Raw genomic sequence first — 24,517 nt, 5'->3', positions numbered from 1 at the left:
ATCAAAATCAAGGATGCTAATTTTTTAAAGATTATTTATTTTTTCTATTTCGATAACTTTTTTTTCATTCACTGCTGATATTCTTTTGGTTTAGGACGCTACATCCATTCCAGCTGCTCTACCGATGCTCTGTCATGCTACCAAGGCTACATATGCATCTTATACAAGGTGATTTACATAAAAAAAGCTATAAAGGTTAAAATTTTAAAGTAGAAACGAAACTTAAATTATTGTTTTTGTAGTAGCAAAGAAGTAGCAAAGAACAGTTGAAAAGGATATAAAAGTAGCAGCTATCTTCAGCTATAGCAAGTCGTATGAAATAATCCTTTTAAAGACCTTCAATATTATGGTTATGGAATCTCTATGGTTCTACCAAATTCGTTCAAGATTAACAGATTAGAAAATAATAATTATAATGTTTACAGTCGTGCTCAATTGGGTCATTTTTTTCGGAGTACTCTGAAAAAAAAAACAACAAAGAACAAATGTATCGCGTCTAACCGTTACTTCAAACATATAACGAAAGTTTCGAATTGGAGTTATCGTATGGAGTTGTATTTGAAAGTTGTTGAAAGAGTTGAAAGATTTGGTGCTTTTTCATGATATCGAAAAGACTCTGGAAGGAAACAAAAAAGTGCAAGTGCATCCGGCAACAGCTATTGAAGATGCTAAACATAAATTGGCCTTGATCCTTAAGATATAAGATGCTTGATGGAACAGTACTTGCTGAATGTCGTCAAAAACGTTTGCTTAATGAAGCTGTTAAAATTGTGTACATAAACTGATTACCTCCGTTGCCCTTGATGTTCTATCGTTTGCATTACAAAAATTGATTTTTCAAGAGTTTATCTTCAACCGCACTAACAAAACGTTGATTGTACATTCAATAATAATATCCCGTGGGTCAGCAGACAAAAATTGGACACCTCTTATCAGTCGAACTCTTATCGTGATGGCCAAAAAAGTAAAACCATTTTGTTCAGGAGCGTGCGCGATCAAAGAACGCGGAGGGTGCGCACCCCTTAGCGTCTAAAACGAACTCCGCGTGACAGTTTATGGACGTCGCCGTCGCCTGTCCTGGCATTTTTAGGCATTTCTTGGCACTATTAGACAACAATCAGAGCATCGAAAAAAGCCCAATGACCGACGACCCTGAGCGACACAAAGCTCCAAAGGAATCTGAAAATAAAGACCGAGGGACAAGTCGCTTGGCTTGGCCGGGAGGTCGATGCAACCGGCCAAACAGTAAAATATTACATGGGAATGAGCATACAAATCAGGAAGCATAAATTGCGTCCACTGGTTTCGCAGTGGTGAGCAATAAAGCCATGCGACCATTTTAGGTGAATTTCGCCTGAATTTCGATATGACACTCTAGTCCTCGATTCGGTCCAACATCCCATATATAAATTTTCTGGATCAACATGATGCAAAAGCTGTACTCCAACAATTTTGTCGCAAAAATTGAGAAGGATTTGATGAAAATCGAAGGTAGATATTGGTGGCTTTTTGTCTCGGTTGGAGAAGAATTTCATCAAAAGGCCCAAAGCTCTCTGGAGTTTTCGTAAAAAACACAATAATATGGTCCCAAAGACCGAGCTGGTTCAACTGCTTCAGATATTTGTGACATATTTGCGTGTAGATTCGAGGAGGCATACACAATCTCAACTACTGACGACAATATTATCACCAACGCTTTAATTAATACTCCTAATGATGTCATCGACCTTATTTTAACTAATATATCGCAAGAATCTGTTCTAAATATGCTCAAAGCAGTCAAGCCCAAAGCTAGTCCTGGCCCAGATGGTATTCCTGCCATCATTCTCAGCCGATGCTGTGAGTCCATAGCGCCGATTTTCACCATTTTTTTTTAATTTTTTACTGCAACAAGGAGAATTTCCCTCTATTTGGAAGAGTTCAAGGATTGTCCCCATATTTAAAAAAGGTGACAAGGAAGATACAGCCAACTGTAGAGGCATAACATCACTCAGTGCTGGAGCCAAAGTTTTTGAGAAAGTGATCCAAACAAGTTTACTCACGGCTTCATATCACTATATTAGCCCTCAACAACAAGGTTTCGTTTCAAAGCGGTCGACGATTACTAACCTTGTTGACTTTACATCACAATGTCTCCGTAACATGGATAGCAGGATGCAAACAGATGCAGTTTATATGGATTTAAAGGCTGCTTTTGAAGCATCGATCACAACATCCTTTTAGCCAAGATGAATAAGTTGGGACTTGGGCGAAATTTAACATGCTGGTTAGAATCGTACCTTATCAATCGATCGTATGCTGTATCTTTCCAACGCTGCCATTCAAGGTCTTTCATTGCATCATCTGGTGTGCCACAAGGTAGCAACCTGGGTCCACTACTGTTCGTACTGTTCATCAACGACCTATCGTATGTCGTACCAGCAGCGCATCATTTAATGTATGCAGATGACATTAAAATCTACATGACGATACAGAATGACACAGACCATTCCGAGCTACAACAATACCTGTTCGATATTCACCAATGGTCTTCCAATGGTTCGATATTCACCAATTCTGCATTGAAAAATGCCGAGTCATTTCATTCACACGAGCACGAGAAATAAGGAACACCAGCTACACAGTTAACGGTTTACCAATCTTCTTCTTCTTCTTCTTCTTCTTTGGCTCAACAACCGATGCCGGTCTAGGCCTGCCAACCCACTTGTGGGGTTGGCTTTCAGTGACTTATTGATTTCCCCCCATAGCAGGATAGTCAGTCCTACGTATGGCGGCACGGTCTATTTGGGGCTTGAACCCATGACGGGCATGTTATTAAGTCGTACGAGTTGACGACTGTACCATGAGACCGGCTCAACGGTTTACCAATAGAACGCATTAATGCTATGAAGGATCTCGGAGTCATACTTGATTCAAAGCTGTCATTTGACCAGCAAACGGAGGAGGTGATTTATTTATTATAGAGTATCGAGCCTCCATGGCCTACATACACAATTAAAACTAATGTCTTATAAACTATGTGTTCCTAAAATTAGACGTAATGCAATCTCGAATGACGCTAGTACATTTCGGTACACTAAAGGACAGGTCTACAAAATTTGAAAATAATTAAAATTCTTGGACATTAATAACAACGGATCCCTAGCACAGAAAAGACGATAACGAAAGTCAGTTATTAAAAATTGTCGAGTTCTTAAAGGTCTAGTAGGGACATACAAATTTACATGACTTAGCAATAGAGGTGCATCGATTCTTCCAGTTAATAGTTTGAACATAAAAATTCCTTGGGCAACCATTCTTCTCTTTTCCAAAGTTTCAAGCCCTAACAACTGACACCTCGTATGATAAGCTGGTAGCACGTCGTTATGTCTCCACGGAAGCCGCTTAATAGCTACCCGGGTAAATTTTCGCTGGATCCTCTCAAGCCTCTCAATTCTAGTGACTTGCTCCGGAAACCAAGCAACTGAAGCGTACTCAATCAAAGGACGAACAAGGCAACAGTAAAGTGATTTTAAACAGAGAGGGTCATGAAACATTTTGCTACTTCTAATTATGTTATTATTTATTATTATTATGTATTATTACCCGAGGTAATCAATTGCTTGGCATGTTGTTTCGGATAACAAGAGATTTCAAAGACCCAGTTTCCATCAAAGCATTATACTGCGGTATTATCCGCCCGGTACTCGAATACGCCTGTGTTGTCTGGAAGCCCTCAACCCAAAGACTTTCTGAGAGAATGGAATCGATACAGCGTCGCTTATCCCGATACGCAACACGCTTGTTACCTTGGCCACCTGGCAGTCAGTTACCACCTTATGAAACGCGACTTTAGCTTCTCGGACTGCAACCGCTTCACATCAGGCGCCGTACCGCGCAACAACTGTTTGTGGCTGGTTTACTGCAAAGTAACATCGACTGTTCATCCCTGCTCCAGCAGTTAAACTTTTACGCGAGTTATTTTTCTTTCTTCGAAGCTAGAAAGAAGTGGACCTTTTGAGTGCTAGAAACCAACTGCCTTTATTTTCCATTATTTGTTACCAACGCTTTTGCCGGTCGGCTAACGGGATCGATATGCATATATCGATCAGCATATCGACACCCAAGTTATTCAACCCGCCGCATCAGCAGTTTGATGCCGATGTGCTAACTCGCCCTTCCTTATGTTGTTGACGTCCCCGGAACATAGCTACGTTGTGGAAACGTTGTGTAGGCAGGTTTTGCAGGTGCGATCTTCAAATCAACTCTAGCTTTTGCTTTTCTTCTACATATCAGCAAAATTACAATGCATATGACGAGAGGGATCGACGTTCCTCCCAAAAGGCTTATGGATGGCCAGGTGATGGATAGCGATTGGTTCTCTAAACGAATGTGCTCGAGTTCTTTCCTTGTTTCAAGGTGTAGGTCTAGAAGGTGTTCGATAGACATATTGATAACCTCGTGCTGCTTATTGACGACTATTCCGTCCAACTGATATAACGAGAGCTCGCCTATCATTTCTACCACCTTCGATGAGAATTGTACATCATTTATCCATACGTCGCATGAGTTTGTTCTGAAGACGAATGATCCCTTTAACGTTCTATTGCTGGTTCCGCAATTGTTGAAAAGCGAGAAATTTTGGATTGAGTTGATCAACACGGCTTGGTCGCCTACTCGAAACGCTTCAAATGTACGTGGCTGTTTTGTAAAATTGCATGAAGCTTGTTGTCCTCCAATTAACCTTGGTATACATTCTGATCGATCTTGATTGACTTCACTCATGGAATATACGTATTGATTGAGACTGTTTACCATGTAGCTAATGTTTCAGTTAATGACGTATGATGTGTGGTCCAGGTGGATTCGCCCTTGATGGTACAACACAGGATAGATTTTGACTTTACGGAAGATTCTGGGGTCGAGTTTAGGGGTTTTTAGTAGCAAAACTATTTCGCGATTATTGGTGGCGATTGAGGTTTCGATGAACGTGAGAGCTTCAGCTTTCGTTGTGAAGGGTATGTTTTCAGATTGTTAGTTTTTTTCTAGCAAATTCATTTCTAAATCTGACAAAATCTTTTCATTAACAATATTCGCTTTTGTCCAAACTATACTATCTATAATTCCTTGAACGGATTCTATAATTTTTTCTAAGTGCATATATATAACAATTGAATGGGTTTCTAATGAATTTGATTGCTCTATAGCTTTGACTGTGTTAAAAGCTAACTCTTTAATTTTGTTATTAAACTGTCTATTTATGGTTATTTGTTTGTTGTTGTTATCTATCAGGTCGTTTAAACTGCTGTTTATTATTCTAAGGTCATTAGCGTCAGGGTTCCCTGCTAAATACTTCCAAACGGTTTCAACGGAATCCCAACGTTTAAAACGATTGACTGGAGAGAGCTTTCTAATGAGGGTGTTCAAATGATCTAATTGATTTTTATTATCGGTGTAAACTGAGTTGGGGCTATTTTTTCGAAATCGTACCTTATTGTTTGAAAATAACTTTTGTATGCAGTGATATTGAAATGGTGAACATAATGATAACTATCAATTTTAATTCTTGCAGGCCCTACATCAATTCCTATTATTGGTTGATTGTCTACTTTATCTATGGAAATATTCTGTCCGTTGGATGGATATAGGTAGCATAATGAAAGGAGTAAACTGTAATAAAAAAGCAAAAGTTATCTGAAGTTAGTATAAAGGTGCCATCGACCGTTATCTAATTTTTAGGTCATTTTTATGAACTTTGCGAGATTCTTCGGTTGTTATTGTGCTCCTATTAACATTTTTAACTTTAATCTTTTTGTATTTTGGTTTGTGTTTTAACCTTTAAGTTGGCAACCGGATACCCGGGTATTTTTTTCAACTTCGAACTGCAATAACTTTTGATTCATTGCTTTTATTGACCTGAAATTTTTCGTAGCCTCCCAACTTTTAAGTTATGATTTTTTGGTGCAAAAGTTGTAATTTTAAACAGCCTGAAAGTATTTTATTTTGATTTTTTTTTAACTTTACCACGTAAGTTGGCAACCAGCATACCCGGGTATTCCATACATTTTGTATGGAGAATGACGTTTCTCTTCTTGCTCTTTTCGTATTGTGCTTATTTTTTAATCAAATTCAGGCGATTCCAAATTTCAATTTGACCGTTATTTTTATATTAAAATTCAAAAAATTAATGAATAAATAAAGTAGAAGAGAATATATGGTCGGCATTACTTGCTTACAGCATTAAAATATAGAAAGCATTGTTTACCTATGAAAATCGTTAATTTTTTGCATAAAAACGTGTGGAATACCCGGGTATGCCGGTTGCCAACTTACGTGTGTAAATCTGGTTGCCAACTCTACGGTTAATCTAGCCCTAGTCTTTTTATAAATCGTTTTAGCAATTGGTATTGTTATCTCTCTTTTGTTTTTATTGTATAGCAAAAGATCGTATTTCTGCTTGGCATTTAAATTCTTATAAACGTTCTCGCAAATATCGGATGACCGGAAGGAAGGTAGGATAGTTTCATATGGAGTATGTTTAGTTGTGGAATGGATTGATGAATTGTATTTATGAACTGAGGATTGGACAAGGTCAGGAATGGGCATATCTTTTTGTTCGGATTTTGTAATACGATAAATTTCGAGTAAGGTTGAGTGAAATCTTTCTATCGTACCGTTCATCTCGCTTCGACCAGTAGCGGTTAAGTAGGTCTGAATATTGTGGACTTTATAGAAGTTGATTAAATCCTGAGTGCCGAATGATTTTTCACCATCCATAACTAATATTTTTGGCGGGTGGTACTTTGTTAAAATTTCCTTTACAGCTGGAACTATATCAACGGCTGCTCGCGATTGAATCAACTTAACTTGGGCAAATTTTGAAAACTTATCGATGTAGGTGAGGAAAAAATGTTTTTCCAAAAAAAGCACATCAATGTGAGCAATCTCAAATGGTGCTTTTGGTATGGGAGTGTTTTGTTGAGGAAATTTAATCGGGTTACGATCGTATTTGTTTTCATTGCATATACTGCAATTAGAAACATTTTTTTAATTTTGGCTTGCATCTTGGGAAAATAGTATTTGCGTAAAATTTGCGACTTATTTTCCTGGGCTCCACGGTGTGCCCTGTTATGCACTGCCGTAATTATATTCATCTGTAGATTTTCGTCCGATACATCTTCCAAGAGCTTTTGTGTAAAACGGATTTTAATGAGTTTCTGATTTCCATAAAACTTTCTATAAATATCTTGAAATTTACCCATAATTTCTTCGCTCGTTAAAATACCGTTTATTTTTGTTAATATGAAATGATCCTTAAGAATCTGTAAAAAAGAGGATTCAGTTGATGTATCTGTATAAATGATAGTTCGTTTAAAATTTGGGAAAGGGTTTTCGAATACTGTTTTCGGTTTCCCTTCCTTTAGTATAATCTGATTCTGAAAAACATTTAATGGGGCTTCTGTAGAAATAATGTAGAAATCTTGGCTAGTTTCTGCAGAATGTTGTGTGCCAGACACAGAGAATACTGTTCTACTTAGGGCATCAGCCAAAACATTTCCTTTGCCAGGCTTGTATAAAATCTCATGATCATGTTCTTCCAAATAAGCTTTCCAACGCTTTAATTTGGCATTCGTATTTTTCGGTGATAGTGCAAAAGTCAGGGGTTGGTGATTGGTTACTATTTTAACTTTCGCTCCATAAAGATAGTTACGGAACGTTTGCAATGACCAAAAAATAGCAAGCATCTCTTTCTCGGGAGCTGAATATTTCTCTTCTGTCCTCGATAAGGTTCTTGAGGCGAAGTGGATTGGTTTGTCTTTGCCTAATTCACCTTGAGAGAGAACTGATCCTATTGCGAAATTTGAGGCGTCTGTTGTTAAAATAAATGGCTTATTAAAATCTGGATAAATTAAAATATCGCTTGATGACAATACTTGTTTCATTTTATTAAAACATTCAATTTCATGTAAGTCTAAAGTAATTTTCTTTTTCGATGTGTCAGATCTCTTCCCCCTTAAAATGTTTGTCAGATGTTTTGCTATTTTGGCAAAATCTTTGACGAATCGTCGATAGTAGCCCATTAATCCTAAAAATGCACGCAAATCCTTAATAGTTTTGGGCACGGGGTATTTATTAATTACGTCGATTTTGTTCTCATTAGGTTTTATTCCGTCAGTGCTAATAATAAAACCTAGAAATTCTACCTCTTGACGAAGGAATTCTGACTTATCTAATTGAATTTTTAACCTTGCATTATTTAATGTTTTCAAAATTGTATCTAAATTTTCTAGATGGTTATCCAAACTATCTCCAAAAACTATAACGTCATCTATATAGACGTAGCATATCTTTCCAATAAAATTTCGCAAAATATCATCAATCGCTCTTTGGAATATCGCTGGAGCGTTTTTTAAGCCAAATGGCATTCTAGTGAATTCGTATTTGCCATTATTAATAGCGAATGCTGTTTCATCAATATCCGATTCTTTCATCTTAATTTGGTGGAATCCGGAAGCTAAATCCAACGTTGAAAAATATTGTTTTCCTTTTAATTGGTCTATTACGTAGTTTATCTCAGGCATTGGGTACTTTTCAGAGATGGTTTTGGCATTTAAGATGCGATAATCTATAACCATTCGGATTTTTTTTTTGCCCTGACGCATCTGACTTTTTTGGTACAATCCATACCGGGGATGTCCAAGCCGAGTGAGACGGTCTAATAATTCCATCTTCTAATAATTTTTCCACTTGCTTATTTACTTCGTCAGCATATGCAGCAGGGTAAGGATAAACTCTTTGATGAACTGGGGAGTTATCCGTAGTGTGTATTGCACATTCGATATTAGTTGTACAAGTTAATTTAGTATCTGGTTTATAAAATGAATGGCTATTTTTCTCCAACGCCTTTTTTAGTTTTTCTGAATCTAATTTTGAGAGGTGAGATGTTCGGATTAAATTGTGAGAAGAATGATTATGCGGTGAATAATATAAAATTGGGACAACAAACTTGTTCCCGTTTCTAGTTAATGTTATTTGATCTTTTCCTAGGTCTATTATAGCATCCAAAGCTTTCATCATGCTGTTGCCAATTATACCATAAAAATAATTATGAAAATGGTGAAGTAAAAAGCGATCTTCAATTCAATTTTAGGATGGAAAAAAATTATATCAATGGCATATGTGGGAGAAAATTTACTGTTTGCACTACTAATTTGGCCTATAGAAAATTTGTACGGCTTGCTGTGTTCGTATGAATGTGCTAATCCATTTCCATTTGATGAGCTTGCAATGGGTGAGCTTGTCTCTTTACCCATGCTTCCTGGCTTGATGCAGGTCTTGGTCTTTTTTCCCCATACGAGGGTCTATTTCCATAATTAATATTTCTTGAATTTGTGCTTCGGTCTACCTCCATTGGCTCAGGGTATTGTCTCTGGGAGGCATATTGGTGATTCGGAACGTAATGTGGAGCTGGATGGTATCGTGGAGCTGGACGTGGAGGTGGAGGGGCTGTTCTGGGAGGGGGTGTTGGTTGGTACACAATTTTTCTAGGTGCTACCCTGGAGTGTTGCGGTTCGTACCCTAGATCTTTTGGCTTAGGAGTATTAGAGGAATTTTGATTACCATACTGATTCTTATAAGGTGCTGATCGAATGTCCATATTAAAGTAATCAAGGCAAAATTGATATGCTTTCCTAAGGGTCTTCGGGTCAGCAGTTTTTAACAGTGTAGATAACGGTTTTTCAAGACCTCTAATAAACGAGTCCAAAGCTTTCTCCCTAAAATAATTTATATGAACGTTCGCGTGGAGGGAATATTTGCTATCCGTTTGAACTTGTGCTATCATAGCGGTTAGTAATTCATTAACTCTGCTATAATATCCGGCAAGGCTTTCAGAATAACCCTTTTTTATACACGTTAATTCATAGTCTAGGGTCTTCACGTCACGTTATCTTTGTAATATAGCATCAGTGTTGATTTTATCTGATGCCAAGCGCATGTTACATTATTTGCGTTTAGTACGTCGGAAGCTTCTCCGCGGACTTTTCTTCTGATTGTTCGTTCAACCAAATGGAACTGCAACGAATCGTCCGGAAGATCCCTATACATGATAAAAACATCTTCTACATCCGATATCCAATTCATCAGTTCGTTTGGGTTTCCGTCAAAAATTGGAACGTCCCTCAAAAAGTCAGGGGTTTTCCCCATCTCTACAAAAGATCGTAGAACAATTTCGGAGTTGGGATTGGTCATATTTGTTTTTTAGCTTCCACTTTACTTTACACTGTCACAATTATAATTCACCGATCACTAATTAAACCGAGGCTTTGTATTGTTCACCAAAATATGCTTATTTCGGATTTTTTTGTTTGAATACTTACAATAATTTTGAGTTGATCTCTATTGATGAAGTTTTCCGCGGGGGAAAGTTGGGCAGCTACAGCAGGGTTTCCTTTTATTCCTTTCGACTACTGGGGGCCTGCTGGCAGCAATCGGGTGTTTACCACGGTGTCCCAAAATTCGCTTTGTCTTAATAATGGCTCCTTTGACCATAGACCATAGACCATAGACCATAGATTTAACTACTGTTAATGTTAGGATTTTTTTTTGACTTATACACTTCCCGTTTAACTTCTTCAGGTCCCTATTCGGGCGCCAGTTATTTTTCTTTCTTCGAAGCTAGAAAGAAGTGGACCTTTTGAGTGCTAGAAACCAACTGCCTTTATTTTCCATTATTTGTTACCAACGCTTTTGCCGGTCGGCTAACGGGATCGATATGCATATATCGATCAGCATATCGACACCCAAGTTATTCAACCCGCCGCATTAGCAGTTTGATGTCGATGTGCTAACTCGCGCCTGCTGTTAAGCTGCGTTCTCGTCCGTTACTTGCCCTGAACCGTAGTCGAACTGGATATGGATCTAGAAACCCCCTCAACTCCATGATTAGGGTGATCAATGAAATTCGTTATTTGTTTGATTTTGGATCCTCAGTGCAATCCTTTAAAACCAGCCTTAGAAACGAATATTTAAGATGATCTTTCTACTTATCATAAACTAATATTGCACTTAAGAACATTCACACGGATCCATTGTTATCCATTGAACAAGTAATAAACAATTAAACAATAAACAATAAACATGCTTACACGCATGTCTTCGTCCGCCATGTCGAAAATTCCGGAGAACTGATGAAAGGCAGCTTGCAAGGGCGTAGACTTATTTTTACAAGTAAGCCTGATAATGATTACTTTTCAAGGGATGTTCATGGAAAGACATTATCTCGCTTAGTTTTTTTTTTCTACAGCTAGCCGATGATGCCAGCCAGTCCATTTTTTTTTAATAAATGAGGAAACGATAATTGAGGAATTAATATCAAATCATCGTATCGCATCGCATTCTCGTATATTTTAACTAAAAAATGATGCTAACGGAATCGATTAGCGAAACTGATTGTAATATTAAGTAAGCTGTTCAACATTCAAAAAGTTGTAACGATTATTTCAATGCATCGACTGAGAATATTGAAAGTGTAGAAAGAACGAATATTGGTAATAGGAGCAGATCGGTTGGGATTGCTGGAAATACGGAAGAAGAAAGTTTTCATAATTTGAAACTAATGCCTGACTTTATTGCCAACACTGAAAGGAAAGAAGTAGCAGTTCATCGTAGTCAGAGGCTTTCAAAACCTCCTGTACGCCTAGGTGATTATGAAACTAGTGTCGCTTTGTAACATTGCGTTGTTGAGTATGTAACAAAAATCCTTCAATAATATATTTGTTATAATGATAAAATAAAACAACAGAACGTCTGACTTTTGAGTTCGGCATTTCGTATTAATTCTACAGATTCAGATTTATTGGAACTATTCTCTAAAACAACATCAATGGCACCATACAATCTCATTCTATTGCAGCTACACTGCTATAAGATACTGGTGGTTTTTGTCGTAAAATGAGCGTTAATTACTATTCTATGAGTTTAATTTTTTGTTGGTTCAAATATCCCAATATCCCACAGTTCCCACCGGATGACTTTTAACGCGAATCTTTTCCTATCTGTTAGCAGCTTAGCAGATCTACACGATTGAACACATCTATTTTTCTCCTAGTAAACGGATAAGTCTCGGACGTATCGAACCTATCATCCTCGAACCCTTTAGCCCTCTTGACGTAGAATCACACTGTGAAGGGTGAGTTTTGAAGCTTTCGTTTCCGACGCAACGTGTGACTTATTCGATGGATTTGTAGTGCGACTTCTGGAAGTAGCCGGTCAGTGTACCCTCGTCGGCAAAGGACGTCAGCTCTTGGGGAATGACGTTCGCGTCCTCGATGCCGGTGCACGGTCGGCACATACACTCCAGCGGTGCTTTCGTCGACACCTAGGGGAAGGAGCGGTAGGGGAATATTCGGGATGAAGGAGGGGGAGGAGGGTCGTTACGGGAGTTTAAGACAAAAAAATGTATGATATGGAAAATTACAAAAAATAAATCTACCTATCTTCGCTTTGTATGTGGTAAAGTAGTAACATGCTATATCTCTAACATTAATACACATCGACATGCAGGTGTTACATTTAAACCAAGATTTGGCTAGCTTGAGTGTGCGCTGCTAACTGGATATTCATTTATTTAGCTTTTTATACATTTCACTTTTGCAATCTGCTTTTATTTCGTCATAAACAACTCATAATATGCAATTAACGCTACGTACCGTTCTTGTCCAGCTGTTCTATGGTAGATGTGAGAAGAAAAAAGCAGCAAAACGCTTAACCAAAAGCGAAAGAGATGAGCGTCGCCTACTTACCCACTGCTGTTCCGTCCACCATGGTAACGGTTGTCCATTCACCAGCTTCCAGACGAAGTCATCCGACAAACCAAACCAAACGAACCACACCAGACCCTAACCAAACCCCTCCCCCCAGCAAACCAGAGCCAGGATAAACCAATCTCAGTGTAAAATCGTTTTTTGTCGCCGTTCGAGCAAGAGGAAGAGCGTGCGCCATAAATTCAGCACCACATTTGCCAACCGAAAAGGCCACGGGGCTTCATTTCGGTCAGCCGATGCATTGCTTTATCGGAGCTTGGGGTTTCTCCCTTGCTTCTGCTAACTGGCAAGGTTGTTTGTGAGTAATATACCTCCAATCTCACCTTGGCTGCGACCCGGTTGAACCAAACAGGGCACAGAAGTTTCATCCCTACTTACCGCTATCCTTCTGGGCGTAGAGAACGCGTCCGGGCAGAAGGAAGAACGCCAGCTCCAACACCACCAGGAAGGTCGATTTCATCTTTTTCGAAAATGGAAAATAGAAAGAAAAAATAAGGTACGTTTGAAACGTTCTTTTTCACGTTTTGATGGCTATTTGAATGAAATAGGTATTAAATATTGCTCAAATCGCACTCACCGTTAGATTGGCAGGTAATTCAATGTGCTTGCCACTTATGCAAGTGTATGTGGCGCTGTATGGTAGACGTTTGCGGAGGGAAGCGGACCTCCGGAAGAATAACTTCTAACTTTCGCAATAAATCTTTGGAAAATAATCTTCCAATCTTCACATCCACAAATCTATTAAAATAGAATCCGCCTTCACTGCCGTTGAAAGCACTCAGTCAAATGTGATCCAACGGTATGTGCTCAATGTAACCAGATTTACCCCGTATCCCAAGCGATCTGTTCGAGTACTGATGGTTTACCGTACCGTGCATTAGGGTATTTATAATTCGTTCGAAATAGTGGAAAACAGCATCAACTCCATACCGTCGCCCGGAGGGGTAATGCTTTGTGGGGCACAGCACGAGGCTCAGCGAGGCTCGGCAATGGCAACACGCCCATTCCCTTTTGCGACCGCTGCGAACAACACACAAATAATAGCATTTTTCCATCAACGAACAACACATAATGCTCGAGCTGGATATTGTGTTTGATTGTGTGAGTCGACATTTAACATCCTGTTTAGCGATCACAAGCAAGCATAGCCGGCAGCATACAATGTAAATTGAACCGATTGCCTTCCCGCTGCGAGCCAAAATGTTAAAAGTATGTCCTCCATCATACCGCAACATTAACCCGGGAGGGGAAGCATTGGGCAAATCCACTCGATGCGCTGTAAGTTGCTTTCCATTTTCTTCGATTATTACTGTATTGAAAGGTACCAATTATGTGGCAGTAAGGTAAGAATTCAGGAACGAATGTGGCTAATTCAATCAAACCTGCCTGTTGTTTTCATTTTGTGGAATTCTTGATAATTCGTGTGGAATTACTACCGGTAGTAATGCGAACAAGTATTGTTTTCAAGACGTCCCAACAGTAATGGTTTGTAAATTAAATCAACAACAGCAGATAGTGGAACGCGTTTCTGCCTTATCTGTTAGAAATGCAGTTATTGGTATATTTGTTTCGATATTACATTCAAATCGTAGCGATACGCAATTCAAAAAGCATTGCATTCAACTAAAATTGAATCAGGACGGAGAATTCTGGATAGCTAAGACACGTGAATTGATTATGAGACTATTGATACGCTTTGTTTGAGTGCGACAAGGGTAAATAATGTTATTTCACTCGGCATATGTCCAGATTATATGTTTCGAATACAAATGAAAGTAAAAATGTGATTCACGGTGTGAAAAATAAGTGATAACATATCTTCTTATTTGATACATGTTCTTCACACGTAAAGGCGAAAGATTTATTCGACAACTGAAGAGAGATCAGAGTCTTCACACGTACTGGGCTCGTGTAGTGTACCGTATTGTCAAGTTTTCTGTAAGAAAAGGAACGTTACGGTACGCTAGTCCGTTCGCCACGAGGAACTGTAAGCGGCCCCCAGCACAGTTTAGATATATTTTGTAACGATGGAAATGTAAATTTATAACTGACTAACAAAATAACCAAAAGCCGCAAAAGGATAAACAAAACGATAAAAACATTTAAATGCACTATCATTGACTGTTTGATTACACTGATTGTCCAAAATTCAATATTGCTTAGGATTTTTTTCTCTAATTAGATTAAATACAAACAAGAAACAGCCAGGGAAACACTTATAAAAGTGGCACATGAAGTATAAAAAGTTTTATACTGTGTGACACATGAGTGGGACACTCATGATTACCTTTGGGTTCCATATTCGCAACATTTCCTAAAGTGTGCACAGTAAAATGAAATCCTAAAAATGATGAATGCAATCATGAATTTATCTTCATTAGAGCAGCACTTAAATGGTAATCAAGTGGACGCAGTATACACGGTCTTCAAAGCTGCATTTGATACAGTTCTTCATGAATTTCGACTGCTCTAACTCCATAAATTAAGTTTTTCATCATCTATTGTTGCTTGGTTTAAGTCTTTTCTCAGTGAATCAGAAATGCGAGACAATTTCTTCCGTCTTTTCAAATACATCTGGTGTCCCACAAGGATGTGTCTCAAGATCTTTTTTGTTTATTTGATTTCTTTGTGACATTCATGAAATTCTCCCTCCGCGTGGTCGTCTGGTTTAAGCTGATGATTAAAAAAAATCTTCACTAACAGCAGCTTGCATGATTGCCGTGTATTTCAAAATTAGCTAAGTTAATTTTCCGAATGGTGTTCTAGTAACCATCTTAGTCTTTGTTAAAATAAATGTGCGGTGATATCTGCTAATGTTATGCTCAATCGCTCTTCTCTTGTTTGCGACCTTGGTCCCTTAGGTTGGACGAGAAGAGTGAAAAATGTGCAAAAGCGTTTCACGAGAATTGCTTCCTGTCAGCTTGCAGGTCCAACCAAATCACCATATGGCCGATTATGATACTCGATGCCGTATTTTAGGCCTTGATTCTCTGGCAAAGTGACGTAATGCAGCATATGATCGCTTTATTTCCCAAAATTCTTGAGCTTTGATGCTCCGGCACTCCTTGGCTCACTGGAATTTCTTGCACCTCAGTTGCACGACAGTTGAGAGTGCGGAATACTTTGAACGTGGTTTATCGTCGTACTGTGTTTGGATCCAATAACCTTTTCTAATGATCTTCGTTACAAGGATTGTTATTAATTGTTACTACCCCAGAATACTTTTTTACTTTTTCAGAATTCTTCACTTTTTAGTCGACAGTTAGTAATAGATTAGGTAACAATTGGTATAAGTATTGCTTAACCTATCTAGGCTGACAATCGAGTAAATTGAAATTGAAATTGAAAACAATGTGTCAAAGATGATTAGTAGGGGCAACTGTTTAAGTCAGTGTTCACCAGTTGTATTTAATGGGTATCCATAATATGGCTTTCAATAAGGAGATTTCAACTGACGGTGGACATGTTATGGTACGGTATGTTATTACATGTTAAGCATGATTGCAAGACATTGAAGTGGTCAATGTAGAAGAAATCGCAAAAGTAGAACATAGAAATCATCAGTACTACCTCTTTCAGAAAGCGCTTAAGCACTTGTGGGCGTGGTACATCAAGACTATTTTGCGTAGGAAGAAAATTTGCAAACTTATTAACATTCTAACACCAGAATTGAGGTGTAAATTTGGTAGAAAACTCAAATGAAAGATTTTTTTCCTTCATTTCGATTGAATTGTCACACAGCCCTAGTTATTTATTTACTTTGACACGATCCTTATTCAAGGTAAAATAAATAAAAAATAAAAAAAGACGTTCTTCCTTGTTCTAAATTAAAATATGATCACGCAAATTCAAATAAAACGAATAAATACTCACTCATAATCGTTGAGAATTAGATTTTTATATACGTCATTTTTTAGAATATTCCAGCATTGTTCGAATTGTCAGAAAATTCCTTCCCCACGCGGCAAATGTCAATAAAAAAAGGCTTCCCAAATTTCATTAACAACGTCTCATTTGCTCCGTCAGGTTGTTGTCTACCGCTGACCGTTGACTTGAAGCATGTGATATCGATTGATAGTACGTAACGCAGCATCTTTTGGTTGTTGACTTGCTTGTTTTTTTTTTTTTATTTGCCTGCAATTGTTTAACCCAACACTGTATTAGGGAACTGTGAAAGCTGAATAAATGAAGCTCGTTTAGGCATTGTTTCGTAATAATTTTATCAATATGGGTAGTCTGATGAAAGGGAAGGGAGGAATGGGGACGTTGCTTGGGAGAGCATTTTGGCCAGAAACTATGAACTCACAAAATATGTCAAACGCAAACCCCTACCACCCACAAGATGGACCGGTAGACCGGTCCAATGGGTATGGTTTCACCGACATCTAACTGGCTACAAGGGGTTGCTAATATCTCGTACCACATCCCCGTGTTGGGCGTGAAATGTTCCCATTTTCCCCGATCAAAACCAAAGAAAGCAAACGTACGCCCACGAATAATTCATTTACACTTTCGTTCACCAAAATCTATAGATGAAAAATAATAATAAAACATATACATACTTTAATATGATAAAAAAAAACATCACATTCATCGCCTCCGTATGTACAATTCATGTGTGAGTGCTGTGAGTGAGTGTGTTTTGCCATCGCGTTTTCACTCACAACACTTTGCACTTTGTTCCAAAATGATCGTGAACAGCAAGTAGCAACTCAACTGCTTTTTATTCACGAACGCTCCACGATCGTTTGCGTAGTGTTTAGAGTCATTTTCCTTTTTATTGGTATTTGCAAATGTAACGGATACACACGAATAGCTGCAGCGTGTCAGTTGTCCCTTTCACATATCACAAGCACAAAACACGGGAGCCTTTCCTGATGCCCCTTTTCTCAACCCATGGCTTAACCATGGCCCGGTCTAAACTGTTTTATAAATAAACCCCTTTTCTGAATGCATTAAGAAACATTTAAATAAAAACATAGTGACTCAAACAGAAAATCAAACCTATCGGTGAAACATCAATACGGAAATACATCAGCATCACACGCATACGCGAGAGCTTGCGCTTCTCGTCGTTCTCGGTTTCTGAGCCGCTGATGTGCAGAAGTGTCTGCCAATTTTATAGTGATGATTCGTTCGGTTTCGCTGGATCGGTTTGCTGCCGCCTCCGCAGCGTTGTTTGGTCCGCATCGACATTGGCGATCGCTTCGGTCACCCCTCTTCTACTACTGCTACTGTTGCTGCTGGAATCTTGACTACTGTCAGCTGGTGGTTGACTAGCGGCTTCGCTGGTCGTCGCCCGTTCCATGATGGTAACGACTGGCACTTCAATGGCAGTCCCGGGTGTTACGTCCAACGGATGCTGCTGTTGCTGCTGCTGCTTGTTGATCATGCGATGAGCATCGCTGGCGTCCTGCGCCAGTGACATGCTGTCGATCGGGGTCTTTTGCTGTCGATCGTCGATCGAAGCGGTTCGGTAAGACGCCGACACATCTGGGCTGAAGCTGCCCGCAACAATGGACGAACCATCCCGCTGACTGTGGGACTGTGATTCCGTCGACTGTTGGTGTTGTTGCTGCTGCTGCTGCTGCTGCTGGTGCTGCTGCTGCTGGGTGGTAAGTACCGCCTCGGGGAAAATGAAATTGTTTTCCTCATAGTTGCGCTGATAGTTACTGCGCCGATCGATGGGCGGATCCCGGTCTCGGTCCGTACCGTCATCATTCAACGGAACGTCCTGCAGCGTGGGGTTGCGATTGTGCCCCAGCCCGACGGCCGCCCGTATAATGCGATGCGGCCCGAACATGTTGTTATTGTTGTTGTACAGATTAACGGCCGCGTTTCCTCCCAGCATCGCCATGCCCACGTTCAGGTTCGAGCGCAGATACTGGATCGAGTTGCGGGCAATGTCGCGCAGCGACGCATTCAGCCCATTAATGTGGTTTACGTTCAACGTGTGCAGGCTGTAGCGCGGCAAGCGGTTCAGGATGTCGCCAATGTTGTTGTTGTTATCGTTCTGACCTCTCCATAAGCGGAGCAAGTTCGTCCACTGGACGTTGTAGTTTTGGGCAACGGCTGCCGCCAATCCCTGGGGACGCTGGGTCGGGCGGCGATTAGGCCCTTGCTGCTGCTGTTGCTGCTGGCCCGTGTTTGCACGTGGAGCACGCTGCTGTTGGAAAGCGCCCTGCTGTGCTTGGGCCTGATCGTTACGCGATTGAATGAGGATCTGCTGCAGCTGCGCCTGCTGTATGATGACAGGGAGTTCATAATGATGGAAGAAGTAAATCATCGAATGCTGAAAGGAAAGGAAATTTCAAATATAGCGATTAACCAACGCACATTGCTAATAGTTAGGGTTTTTGCACAAATGGTTTGTATAGAACGAATGAATCAAAGAATATATAAAATCATAGGATAAAAAATAAATAATATGTGTAAAGCAGTCAAACAAACTATCAAGCCGAAATCCATATCGTGTAACACAGAACGACACCACTTTTTAAAGAACTGCGGACCCCTATATCACACACACCAAAAACAACGCTCGAAAAAATGCCTTAGAAAGAATGAGGTAACTTCGTAGATAATTTAAATATTTACAGTAACTCAGAAGAGAAAATGTTTTGCAAACGTTAAGCAACGCCACATAAGATGAATATGATAGGTTAATGATAGGGGAGGGTAGTTAAAGACGGAAACGTTAAGGAAAATGTTAAAAATATAGGGACCATGAAAATGTACATAAATTATTTTATGCTCATTTTTTATTACACAATGTGTTGAACTTAAAAGTGTTTTGGGCAATTTTGAAATGTCCGGGTAAGACGGACACCTGACATGGGAAAGATGAACACTATGAAGGGTAAGGTGAAAGGTAAGACCATGAAGACCTGATGGAAACGTATGATATCTCACTATATATAAAATCGAAAATCGCCACAATGACGTGAGAGTAAACATTCAGCGAGAGAGAGAAAGAAAGCGGTGAGAGCAGAGCTCTCTTAGCAACGCGCGTTGCTGCGAAAGGACTTGCTCCATGCACCACTACTAGCCCGCGGGTAATTAGGGCAATGGTTACTTAGATTTTTTGTTTGCACAAACCGACTTGAAATCGCATGGTATTGGATATAATGATTTTTTTTATAATTGAAGACGCAAATTAGCATACTGATGATGATGTGTCGTACCTCATACCCCTTCCCATGATAAATCAAGATATTCAAGACAATATAAAAAAATCCTGTTTGGAAACCATGCAAATTAAATTTATTGGGAAATGGTTGATATTCCAATTAAATCAATCAATAATTAAGCCAGTATAGTTGGCTTACAGGGTTTTCCAGGGGTTCTCATAGTTGTGAGACACTTCCTTGACTCTTTCTTATGCGAAATGAACTTCATATGATGGAAATTGGACTCTATGGCACCTTTTTTGGACAGCTCTTATTGGAAATTCCTATGGATTTGTCCAACAAGGGTGCTATAGAGTCCAATTCCATTACATTTAGTTCATTTCACGTAAGAAGCAGTCAATAAAGTGTCCCACAGCTATGAGAACTCCTGGAAAACCCTGTATTAACCTTACGCACCTCGAGTACTACATACACCGTCGTCATCGACAGATAAGTGTGGTACATAATATCCTGTAAAACGGGTCGCTATACCCAGGACGTCGAACATGTACACTCCCTCAAATCTTCTTTTATTTGGCGTAACGTCCTACGGGGACATGCCGGCCTATACAGGCTTTCGAGACTTAATAAACATAGCCGGATATTCAATTCTTGCTATGGGCGGACGGTCCATTCTAGGCTTGAACCCATCACGGGCATGTTATTGAGTCGTTCGAGTTGACGACCACGTACCACGGGACCGCCCCAAATCTACTACTCTCTCAAATCTACTACTCCGCAATATTGGTTGAGTCAGGACAAGGAAAACGCATGACAATAAGAGGCGGATGTAATCGAGAGACCCTAAGCGGCCATATGCTAAAAAGCCTTGCTGAAATTCCGAGCGAGAAAACAGCGGATGTTGATGGCTTGAAAGTTAAAATTGAATTTGTAACGATTTGCTCGCGTGCGGGAAGAACTACTTATTTCAAGATGTCCTTCCAGGACAAAGCACTACAGGGAGAGATGGTTCATTGCGCAACATGTCTGCAACATATTGCGCGTTAGGTGAGACAACCGTGCGCACTGCATTTAGCCGGATCAGCATCAATTGCAAATAATTCACAATGAAACTATGCTTACTGTAGCGTGCCCAAGAGGGCTGAAAAGATTCTGACTGTATCTATCAAGAGTGATGACGATATCTATCATGTGATGCTATCACCGTACTACGGTGTTGATTAAGAATAACCAGGTTATAATTAGGGACACGTCAAATTAGAAGCAAAATCTGAAAAATGTGGGCGGCAAGAGTAAATAAAGTAGTTTGCAAGTAAACGTGAATTTAGTTAATTGATCTGGAAAGGCTATAACAGTGTTGAACTATTCTGTTCTATAACAGTATAGATCGGAATATAAGAACTACACATTTGGAATGGTTATATGAGGGGATGTGTTCACTGTTGAAATTTGATATTTGGCGCAACAATAACAATTGTCTCATACATAAATACCAATCCATTTAATATTTCAAAACCAGTTTCAGGATAATAAAATAAAATTTTGATGGCGTTTTTGGAAATGACCCGCATAAAATTAAAGACCGAGAAAATTTACATTGAAATTGTTCGAAGCATCTATTACTTATTAGCCGGTCTCGTAGTACAGTCGTCAACTCGTACGACTTAACAACATGCCCGTCATGGGTTCAAGCCCCAAATGGACCGTGCCGCCATATGTAGGACTGACTATCCTGCTATGGGGAGATCAATAAGTCAATGAAAGCCAAACCCACAAATAGTGTGGTACAGGCAGGCCTTGACCGGCAACGGTTGTTGAGCCAAAAGAAGAAGAAGAAGATCTATTACTTATTACCTGACGTATGAAACATAAGTCGAAAAAAAGAGTAGAAATGAAATTCGAACCACGTGCGATATCATATTTTTGTAGATCAATTTTACATTTATGGGCACAAAAAACAGAAGTTGGATTGAAGCAGAAGTGAACATTTCAAAAATATTATGTTTTTAAGTAAGCAATTGGGATTGGATCTAAACATGTTGTATATGTATTAGCAGCACCCTAATTTTTTAATCCACTGCACATCTATACGTTATTCAATGAACACGTTGTAGAGGTTACTACTTAGCTATGCTTTCCAAGAAAACACGCCTATAACTAAAAAATAACAATAAAAAATTATAGATTTGTGTCAACAGAGGCTGGAACGTATCAGTTCGATTGAAATAAGTAGGAATGCAGCTACTGAACCATCTGTTTTTCAAAATGACCACAAAACGCACCAATCATGATTATCTTTGTTATTACTTATAAGTGTTAGTAAATAAGATTCATTGATACTTTACGTGCGTAACGGTTATTTATACACCAGTTAAAAAAAATACAAAATTGCGTGACTTGGTTTTTTAAGGTTATTTAATATTTAATATTTAGCCTCATCGTTATTTAACGGCTCTGCAATGTACAGTAAGAATTGTCCTGGAAGTTACAAGGTTAACACATTTGTAAGAACAAATAAGAACAAATAGGTGTTTGAGTTATGGTTGTTGCCATCGAACGTGTAGAGTTTGAAAATAATTCGAAATTTGAGGACATTCGGTAGATTTTACCGGGCCTTAACTAGTTGAAGTTTATATTTATTCATATTGTAACATATTCCATTGAATTTCACGTCACGAGTACGAACATGAATCAATTCTAGGCCAACTGCGACGACGATTAATTCAGCCGTGAATTTAAGCATTGTAAGCTCCGCTTCTAATATATCGTAGAATGTAGAATCCAAAACATTATTGAAATATCGCGCACTAAAAACTGACCTTGATCCAGCTTACAGAACAACTGTCTAGGACTTTCCTTGAGAAAATTACTCCGCAAAAGTCCACGACTACAGCAGTTTTTAGGTACTTGTTAATAGTTACAGCCATTTTTTCCACCATGTAAGAAATCTACTTTTTGATATTTTTAATCCCATAGAATCTCTCATCTATTCCTGAATGTTGTCGTATCAATGCCTCTTCTTTTTATTGCATACAGGGTTTTCCAATTGAGTTTAGACTAGCTGCATACTTTTTTTTAATAGTCGCAATAGATTCTTGACTAGCATCCTCTATTTTTGATTACGATCAATGGATTTTTGACTAGGAGCAATTGATTTCAGCAGGCCGGTTGCTGGCGCGGAGTGACCAGATTGTTTTTAGAGGTTATCGGTAGGAAATCTAAAGCAAATTCGGTAATTTTCGTTAAAAACAACTTTTTATTCACCCACAAAATTTATTAAATTCCAATTTTATTGTTGAACGGTGAATACTTAGAAAAATATTTGATTTTCGGTCAGAAAAATTGAGTTTTAGTGTGGTCAATTGTAAATCGATATACGATCGAAAATCGATAGAACTACATATGGTCACTCTGAAAAACTTGTGCATTCTAGCTTTTGGTTAAGTTATGCCTGTGGGTCCACTACTGCATATTTCAATTCAGCCGTTAAGTGCTTTTGTGTTGTATTGTGCATTCATAAAATCAAAATATAGCATCGAAAGCCTATCAGATAAAATATATCTTTCTTTGTGGATGATATAACAGTAAAACAAATGATTTAAACATTGAGCGGATGAAATTAAATATTATCCACAGATTATATTCAAGTCGATCTGTCACACCGGATGTTATAAACGCGTCGCTCTTAGGCTGTCATGCGGGGACCTGCTGAAATCAATTGCTCCTAGTCAATAATCCATTGCTCGTAATCAAAATAAAGGATGCTAGTCAAGAATCTATTGCGACTATTAAAAAAAAGTATGCTGCTAGTCTAAACTCAGTATGAAAACCCTGTAAAGTGTGTAAGTCGTGACAAGATATTGAATTTCGTGAAGTGCATCATCAGCGTCGAGCGAGTAATAGCATAACGAATGGTTGCTATTTTGGCCGGTGTGCCGTTTCTCGCATATTTCCATGATTTATCTAGTTGCTCAATGGTTTATATCTTCTAAATACCCTTATTTAAGATATTTAATGAAATATTCATCACCAAATGATATATAATAAAAAAAATAATCAATAACTCGATGTCCATCTTTCCCTATGACAGAGTGTCCGTCTTTACACTTTGGTGTCAGGATGTTTAAAACACAGAAAACAAGATTTTTATTGTTTCATTATCGTTCATTCTCCAGTTTTTTTGCTTAATAATTACAATAACTCATTGATGCCATAAAACTTCCAAAAATGTAAACAATAAAAGTTGTTGACCTTAAGATCCGTAGTAGTTAAATTACCCACAAGGGTGCACACGATGAAATTTTCCGAAAATAAAACTTCTGAAAATGTAACAATAAAAGTTGTAGACCTTAAAGGCCGGGCTACATTGATTGTACTAGCGCACTAGCGTTTCACTAGCGCATCTGGCGGCGGCTGACCGAAGCATTCTGCCAAACAATTTGGAGCCGCTCCAGAAAATATGGTATTTTTCCATATTTTTTTACATTAACTGGACTGGAAAGCTTTGTAATTGATAGATAAACATACTGTGCAAGTATTTCAGCCGTTTTCGCATCAAAAAAACGATGAAAAACTACTTAATTT

General features: G+C 38.8%; 2 protein-coding genes across 3 annotated transcripts; both read right to left on the bottom strand.

Moving 5' to 3' along the window:
- Positions 1–11,811: 11,811 nt before the first annotated feature.
- On the bottom strand, positions 11,812–13,657 carry LOC121602483 (bursicon). Its single transcript, XM_041931247.1, has 4 exons — positions 13,381–13,657; positions 13,178–13,263; positions 12,690–12,702; positions 11,812–12,358 (listed from the first exon to the last, which is right to left on the bottom strand). The coding sequence occupies exons 2-4, from the start codon at positions 13,261–13,263 to the stop codon at positions 12,209–12,211; spliced, it is 249 nt and encodes an 82-aa protein (XP_041787181.1). The 5' UTR covers positions 13,381–13,657; the 3' UTR covers positions 11,812–12,208.
- A 3,899-nt stretch (positions 13,658–17,556) lies between these two features.
- On the bottom strand, positions 17,557–19,355 carry LOC121602482 (probable serine/threonine-protein kinase DDB_G0280133). 2 transcript variants are annotated; one of them, XM_041931246.1, is made up of 2 exons: positions 19,333–19,355; positions 17,557–19,095 (listed from the first exon to the last, which is right to left on the bottom strand). In XM_041931246.1, exon 2 carries the CDS (start codon positions 19,087–19,089, stop codon positions 17,923–17,925), a length of 1,167 nt encoding a protein of 388 aa, XP_041787180.1. In that variant the 5' UTR covers positions 19,090–19,095; positions 19,333–19,355; the 3' UTR covers positions 17,557–17,922. The 2 variants fall into 2 exon arrangements, with proteins under 2 accessions (XP_041787180.1, XP_041787179.1); XM_041931245.1 differs by lacking the exon at positions 19,333–19,355 and adding an exon at positions 19,254–19,286.
- Positions 19,356–24,517: the final 5,162 nt, after the last annotated feature.

This window comes from Anopheles merus, unplaced genomic scaffold, assembly GCF_017562075.2.
Source record: "Anopheles merus strain MAF unplaced genomic scaffold, AmerM5.1 LNR4000466, whole genome shotgun sequence".
NCBI classification, from domain to species: Eukaryota; Metazoa; Arthropoda; class Insecta; order Diptera; family Culicidae; genus Anopheles; species Anopheles merus.
This window is presented reverse-complemented; position numbering and strand designations above follow the sequence as displayed.

Coding starts and splice junctions, on each gene's coding strand:
- LOC121602483 (XM_041931247.1), bottom strand. CDS start 13,263: ATGAAATCGACCTTCCTGGTGGTGTTGGAGCTGGCGTTCTTCCTTCTG.